Source organism: Danio rerio, chromosome 5 (assembly GCF_052040795.2).
Source record: "Danio rerio strain M-AB ecotype USA chromosome 5, GRCz13ab, whole genome shotgun sequence".
NCBI lineage: Eukaryota > Metazoa > Chordata > Actinopteri > Cypriniformes > Danionidae > Danio > Danio rerio.
Window position 1 is genome coordinate 12,729,216 of NC_141025.1, and position 8,285 is coordinate 12,737,500.

At 39.9% G+C, this 8,285-nt stretch overlaps 1 protein-coding gene across 4 annotated transcripts in view; it reads right to left on the minus strand.

Moving 5' to 3' along the window:
* Positions 1 to 8,285, minus strand: part of fbxw8 (F-box and WD repeat domain containing 8) — a 309,097-nt gene that overhangs the window by 296,262 nt on the left and 4,550 nt on the right. For 3 of the 4 annotated variants that reach the window (XR_015489839.1, XM_087250953.1, NM_001114578.1), the window contains 2 exon segments: positions 7,117 to 7,313; positions 4,194 to 4,418 (listed from right to left, as the gene is read on the minus strand). Coding sequence is in view for 3 of the 4 variants with exons in the window: in XM_087250953.1 (XP_087107079.1) it covers positions 4,194 to 4,418; positions 7,117 to 7,313 (422 nt within the window). In the remaining variant the exon portion in view is untranslated. 4 annotated transcript variants of the gene reach the window in all.

The following is an 8,285-nucleotide window of genomic DNA, read 5'->3' on the forward strand; positions in this document are numbered from 1 at the left end:
TGTTGTTATTTCATGCTAAGAGTGATGAAAATAACCCGATATTTGCAATAAAAGTGAAATTACTGGAACAAGATATAAAAACCTGAGAAAAATGCTAATATTACAAGAAAATTTCAGATGGCACTTAGAGGCTTTTGCATCATTCATACATATTGATTGCTCGTTGACATCTTGTGTATTGTCCTCTATCCAGTGTGCGAATTTTACATTGACGATCAGGGGGATCAACGGTTTGTCAACTCTTAGTTTGTGTAATACATGCCTTAGTCATTTATGTATTTACTTTTAATTACATCTAGATTATTAATAAAATGTATTTAAGTTTTTAGCGGTTTGAGGGATATTTAGTCTATTGTGGCCTACAGTATTCTCTGATTAGCTATTTCAGATGTTACTGTAGGTTTTAGTACAAACTACGTGTCTAAATTGATTTCATTTTTAGGCTAAATATAGATACAAACACCTATTTTAGGAAAAAGTCTTGAGAACACAATGTCTATTGGTGTTCTAGATCTGCCGCTATCAGACTGCGGGGTTACGCATTACCAATGGTCTGAACCATTTTTGGGTGGATCAAATGTATATTTATATTATCTATTATTTAAATGATTAGGATGATTATTTAAAATACAGATCAGAGGGCGTCACAGTGGGTAGCACGATCCCATCACTGCAAGAAGGTAGCTGGTTAGAGCCCCGGCTGCTTAGTTGGCATTTGTGTGTTAACATGTTCTCCTCATGTTGGTGTGGGTTTCCTCCTGGTGCTCCGGTTGCCCCCATAGTTTATTAACATGCACTATAGGTGAATTTGGTAAGTTAAATATGTGTGAGTGTATGGGTGTTTACCCATACCCAGTGATAGGTTGCGGCTGGAAGGGCATCCGCTGCGTAAAACATATGCTGGATAAGTTGGCGGTTCATTACTCTGTGGCGATTGCTGATTAATAAAGGAACTAAGCCGAAAAGAAAATGAATGAATGAAATTGGCCATAGTGTATGTATGTGAATAAGAGTATATGGGTGTTTCCCAGTGTTGTGTTGCAGCTGGAAGGGCAGCCGGTGTGTAATAAAATATCCTGGATAAGTTGGCGGCTCATTACTTTGCGGCGATCGCTGATTAATAAAGGAACTAGGCCGAAAAGAAAAGGAATGAATGAATACAGAGTGAAACATTTCTCAGTATTAAAGAACTGACCCCCCCATACATCTTGTTTTGACCTCCTTCAGGGGGATCAAGCGTTAATTATAGTGGCCGATCCACCCCAAACCCAAATGTAATTTGCACCCTGCCTCTATTGTCGCGTGACAGTATTTACATTTTAATAATCTGATTTATTCACAACTTTTAATTCAAACATTTAATTTCAGTCAAAGAACAATCAAAGAAGCAAGCATTCATGACAAGCTCAGTTAAAGGCATTCGCCCCAACATTCTCCCCCTCTTTTTTTCAGATGGGATGACGGGCAAAATCAAAGGTTAACATAAGCCAACTTTGGCCTGCAGGCCCAAGTTTGGGCATCTCTGCTTTATCCTATTCTTTGCTTCACAAATGACCCACTGCAGCTCTAAAACTTGTGTACAGCAAAACTGGTTGTAAATTGCACCACACTATTATGTGTTGAAATGCACCACTCTAAAAGATTTCATCAGAGGCATTGTGTCAGAAAAGGCTTGTATTTTACATAAATCCAATAATAAAAATGGTCAAACTAAATGTTTCTTTATCATTTAAACATGGAATTATTCTGATGCAGCATAATCAAATTCCAAAAGCCTCATGTCTCCTCTGTTGAATAAATTGACCAATCAGAACAGATATGCAAATGATGCAGCATAAAAGGCAACGGAAAGCGGGAAATGGAGGAACAAATTAAATTAGCCTCTTTTAGAATAAACAACCAATCATTTATCAGAGGCCGTCCTTCATATGCGTGTATGGAAATGCAGCATTTGCTTATTAGTTTTCTATATGGGAAATAAGATATTCAACTGGAAATGTGTACGACAGGACTTGATTTAATTTATTAGAAATCAAGCAGACTATGAGAAACAGCATCACGTTTCAGAACGGTATCAAAGAAATAGGAGTGCTTGGTGACGTCAGACAACACTAGAATATCTTATGGCCCATTTCCACTGAGTGGAACAGTACGGTACAGTACGGGTCACCTTCATCAGGCTTACATTTCCACAACCACAAGGGTACCAACGACATGGTGTATGGCATAAAGTTTATTCGACGTCATTCTCACTTGAGAAAACGTTAAAGTAAAGCTGTACGGGTCGTTCACATATCATACGACAAGCTTCCTCAAAAAACAGAGGCTTTTTACACAAATACTTGTGTATAAATGTTCATTACTAACAATTCTATGAACAAAATTTGATTAGAGCTCAAGATCAATGATAATAGTCTACTGTAACGTCTGCAATTATATACAATAACTAAATACATGCAGCATATATGAACACATACAGACCTTTACAGTACAACTACAGAAAAACTACACACAACAGACATTTAGTCCTTATTTGGGTTCAAAAACAACATGCAACATTTAGCCCAGAGTCAGAGCAAACCTCTTATCTGCATCTATAATTTAAAAAGTTATAATATGTACACATGGCTTGACATTTACCTTTTTTCTTTACTGTGGCTAGTAGTTTTCCAACATAACTAGCCACTCGCCATTTTTACTAGCCACAATTTTATTGTTGGAAAAATATTTTTTATACACAAAAATATGACTTTGAAATGTTAAAATTACTTGATTTAGATTTGGTGTTATCTCCACATGCCTCCTCATTCATTTCACTTTTTGTGTGTGGTGTATGAGCTTGCTCAATAATCATGAGCAAATGGGTCAGGGTTTCACAGTACTTACAATTAGTTTTTATTTCACATAATTTTCAGAGCTCAAAATGAAGGCACGAGTGATTATCCTCTTGTTCAGTGCTTCTCAATTCTAAGATCGTCTTTGCATGCATATTGGACCATCCTTATTGTCGAACCCTGCTTTTAAGAATTTTAAGAAGAGATTTTTATCAGGGAAAATTATTTTTAACCGGCCAAAATGGCTAGTGGGAGTGTCTGTCTTACCCGCCACCGCTGAAATTCACCCGCATTTTGTGGGTGTTAATGTAAAACCCTGTATGTACAAATTATTACAGTGTAATGTCTCGGCTTTGTGTTTTTAAAAATGGCGCTTCCTTTGTTTTCTTTCTCCTGCTTGTGTACGTGCTGGTGATGTTTGTCTTTAAACCATTAGTGTTCAGCTGCGCGTCTAGCTCCACCTTTTGGTGCCCTTTTCTTGTGCTAGGTACCCTCCCGAAAGCATATCCAAAATGTGGTACAGTACAGTTCGCTTTTAGGTACCTTTTGAAAGTGGAAACGGCCATAAAAGGGTACCGAACCGTACCGTACCAATAAGTGGAAACAGGCCATAAGCATTTTGTTGCTGTTATTTTCCATTAGCTTCCAAAAATTCTCTCAAAAATGTTGCGCTCTCTCTGTCTCTCTTTCTTGTTAACATGCTTTAGCTGTGCCTTTACTGAATGAGCACTGTGCTACGTCCGACAGATCACACTAATATGTTCTCCTCTTCATTTTTAGTTTTATAACCTGTTTTAACACATTTAATTTGTTTTTATCTGTTTTTTATCATTTTTCTTATTAGTTTTTATTTTTCTTGTACTTGTCTCTTTTATTCCTGTTTATGTAAAGCACTTTGAATTGCCACTGTGTATGAAATGTGTTATATAAATAAACTTGCCCTGCCTAAATAAATGCACTTAATATAAAAGCTTTTTCATTCCTCTTGTTTGAGATTTAAGGTTTAGGACTGAGCTAAAGTTTGTTTCGAAATGAAAGCGTTAAAAGAGTTGACATCATTCGCTAGTTTTTAATGATGTGTGACTCGCGATGAAAATCCTATCCACCTGCTTACACTGCAGACATGTGGGCTTGAATCCGATTCATATCGGATAAATTTCCACATATGAACAAGGCCTGAATCTGATTTGAGTAAATCGGAATTCATGTGATTTTTTTCCTGCTTACATATACATGGGCCGAATCCGATCTGTGCTACATGGGAGAAAAGAATCTAAATTGAGTCACTTGAACCCCGCAGTGTAAATGCAGCCTAATTCGCATCTTTGGATGGAATCATAGGTCTAAATAGGAGTTTACCTTATTGCCTCCATCATTCATGCCCCATCCGCAGCTCTTGATCCCCATAGCGGCTCTGCTGGGTGACGTGTCCACACAGGTCACTGGATGTCCATATACAGAGTGAAGAACCCTTGGTTCCTGTTCTTCCTCCGGTCTTGAGTTTAACAGGTAAACGCTTTCACCTGCCCACGCAGTGACCAAAGGGATGTCCCGCTTCCCTGGCACCACCAACACCCCATCAACCTGAAAACAATGCTTCTTTAATCAATACTTGATTTTCAGAATAAATCTGGTCAATAAAACAATAATGATAATTATCACAATTAAATATCAGACATAATATTTAAAGTGTCATGAAACCCCCCTTTGTCAGGTTAAGTCTATTTCAGAAATTAAAAAAAAAAAAGAAATGCTCCGAGATGGGCGCGGAATGCTGAGAGCAGCAGGAGGAGTGGGTGTGGCTGGCAGAGCAGGGGAAAAAGATGGGCTTATGTCAGTTGGCTCACCAACTCAGGATAAAAAAAATTGATACAAAGTGTGAGGAGACATGATTTTATAGTTTATTTACAAAAGTTAACATGCAAAGAAAAAAAAGGTAAGTAATTTAATGCCATTTCATATACGATAGGCTGTAATTTCATATAATATCTAGCCACAATAGGGTATATGCCTAGCTAGTGTTCTTCCCATACTGATAATCTTCCGGTGACCTGTTATTTTGAACTTTTTTCCATTTTATACGGTTCCTTATACAGCATCGATGTTGTAATGTCATTAAAATACATTCAGTTAAATAAACTTTAGCATTCATTTAGTTGCTCAAGCGTAAAACGAGACAAAAAGCCGTTTACTCGCACGCGCCCGTCAGAATTGGCAGGCTAGCGCAGAAGCTCCATTGAATATACTGGGGTACAATTCATGCTCATATTATAAAGACATGCCGGATGAAAATGTAATTTAATGCAGTGCTTCTTGTACAACCTGAGACCCACTTTATATCGGATATCACTCAGCCAGTGAAGATCCCTGATTTTTAAAGAAAACAGACCTTAAACGCGTCGGTTTTTGCATTGAATACAGTTCGCCGGAAGCGCTTAACCCAGGTTACTGGCAAATTAAAAGTCCTATTAGCATGCTTCGGCATATACCCTATTTGTTCTATCATTATAAAGAAAATCATGGTAAACACTATAAATGAGGAGGACTTCTCTCCTCCTGAATTCCCGGGTCTAAATGCATACGCAGTGGACAGCAGTACAGCAGGGGCCTCCTGTACGAAGACTTGAGTTGAAATCATACTGGAACACTGCGTACGCACAAAGCTGTAAATGTGCGTTGCTGTCCGGGCCACCGATACAGCCAAGCTGTTTGCGTGACAAACATTTTTGTTGGGAGAGATGCATGAGAATTGGAGAATGGCGGACTTTGTCTTTTATCAGTTGAGTTTGTTACCATTCTGACACATCGCCTATCTATAGCATATTCATACGGGGGAGGAGGCAGGGAGGGGTTTTGCGCTTGTGCTCAGTTTCACGTTCATTCAGATGTACAAAGAAAATATGCGTGTGATTCGGCGTACGCAGTGTTTCATACATCTGAATTTTTTACTGCGTAAGCCGAATCACTCGAATATTCTCTTTGTACATCCGAATGAACGTGAAACTGAGCACACGTGCACAAGCGCAAAACCCCTCCCTGCCTCCTCCCCCGTATGAATATGCTATAGATAGGCGATGTGTCAGAATGGTAACAAACTCAACTGATAAAAGACAAAGTTCGCCATTCTCCAATTCTCATGCATCTCTCCCAACAAAAATTTTTGTCACACAAACAGCTTGGCTGTATCGGTGGCCCGGACAGCAACGCAGAGAAAGCCATGCAATAAACTCTGTGGATCATGGAAACAAACACATATAAGCTTTCATGGACGGCTAAATACTGTGTGTCGTCTCACAGCTTGGCGAGTCTGTGGTCTGCCTATCTTAGTCTGTCATCAGAAAGCATGTGCTGTCATAAAAAATTAAGAAGCAGAGTCTTCACATAAGATAAGAAAACTCCGCTATGAATAATAATGAGAAACCGCAGTCATCACTGTCATCATTCCACTAGCAGATTCTACGTCACTGATTTTGATCTCGCCCCAAAAATTATTTTAAACCCGGATGATCAACTTAGCTGACAAAAGCTCCAAATGATCCATTTTCCCCCACAATTAAAGCTGGCAGGTGCTACAGTTGTCTTAAATGGTACTCAACACACAAAAATCTGTAAAAACCTAGTAGAAAGTAGTCTAGGGTGTCAGTTACTAAACTAAACTTACTTTGCTTTGTCTCATTTCTAGTCCTAAAAAAATCTTACAGCAAGTAAAAAATAGTTTTGTTTTCATCTTCAGAAGAAATAAGTCAAAATCAAATGGTTTGTCCTTAAAACAATTAAAATTATCTGCCAATTGGGTAAGTAATCTTATTTCCGGTATAAAATGTACTTTTCTTTTTTGGCATGAATCATATAAATAATGAACTTGATCTTTGTTATACCTACAAACATCCTAATTTTTTGAGCCTAAATGTTTTAAACTCTTGAAATGGGCCGCGGAAAATCAGTTGAAACTAATTGAATGAATGTCGAAACAATATACAGTGCAAACACCCTAATTTGTGTTCCTGAAGATAAATGAATGACTCAAGAGATTGGAAGGATGTGAGGGTGAGGAGTTAATAACAGAATATAAATTTTTGAGAAAACTGATCTTGATTTTTATTTTTCTGTCATATCCCCCAGCGCTATATAGTTGTTTAGTGATTCTACACTATACTGAGAGTGAATTCTGGATGCAACAAATGGCCTAAATCTATGGAATGCTTTGCTTGTGCCAGAATCACCCACATGCATGACTCATCAGCTGTTACTGTGGGTCGGCATCTGCTTGGATTAAACTCACAGGTTTTGGTAACTGAACGAGGCTTTGAGATCTCCAGTAGCCCTGCTCATCAGGGGCGTCCACCCGCACATCTGGCCCTGATGCAGAGGCCAAAGCTGGACCGTCCGGGCTGAGATCCAGTACATGAACCCTCTGGAGGTGCTGGTACTGGTGAATGGGTTCAAGACCGGTAACAGTGCTCCACACATCCACACACCCTAAACGCACAGGATAACATTTAGCAGTGGAAGTTTGAGCAAAAGGCAACATTTACCAATAAGGTCCTGATAGTTAATACATTATATAACATTAATACAGATTATTTAAATACATTTTTATTGAGTTTTTTTGGTATTATTATCAATATTCATTATTTAGCCGGCAGCAAGCTCTCTGCAACTCTCACATGGTCGCCCACTGAAGCAAAGCAGGGCTGCGCCTGGTCAATACCTGGATGGGAGATCACATGGGAAAGTTAAGCCTGGTTTATACTTCTGCGTCAAGTGACCGGTGCGTAACCCACGGCGCATGCAACGCGTGTAGCTGTGCATTTATACTTCTGCGCGCTGTCTCTGTTGGTCTGCATTAACACTTTCGAAACGCTAGTGGGCAGTGAGGTGTAAATGTTCCTCTGTGTTGAGTTTCTTCTCTGCTGTTTTGCTTTTCCTGAACACTTCCTGGATGTACAAGTGGCTCAAACTCGCTCATTTTGAGGCAGGAACCGGCGGACGTGCAACAACTTTAACTATGAGGTAAACACAAAACAAAACTTTCCATCAGAAGCTCCTTTACGGGACTCCACACTTGTAAACAATCGCTCCATTGGGCTCGCGTCCAGCTCACGCCATTCGCGCGGCTCTCAGTCCCGCCCAGACTCGTCATCGCTACCAAGCCGACCAATCACAGAGCTTGCGCTACGCGTCGTTGCGTCGTGTAGTTACAATTTTTGAGAGGTGCACGTCAGCGACGCCGACGGCCACGGCGAAGGGCTATGCATCAGCGCCGTAGCATACGCCAGCGTTTGACGCAGAAGTATAAATCAGCCTTCAGGTTGCTGTCGGAAGAGGTGTTAGTGAGGCCAACATGGGGCGCTTAACATGCGGTCTTTGTGGGTCCTAAAGCCTGGTTTATACTTTTGCGTCAGGTGACCGGCGTAACCCACGGCGCATGCAACGCGCGTGGCTGTGCAT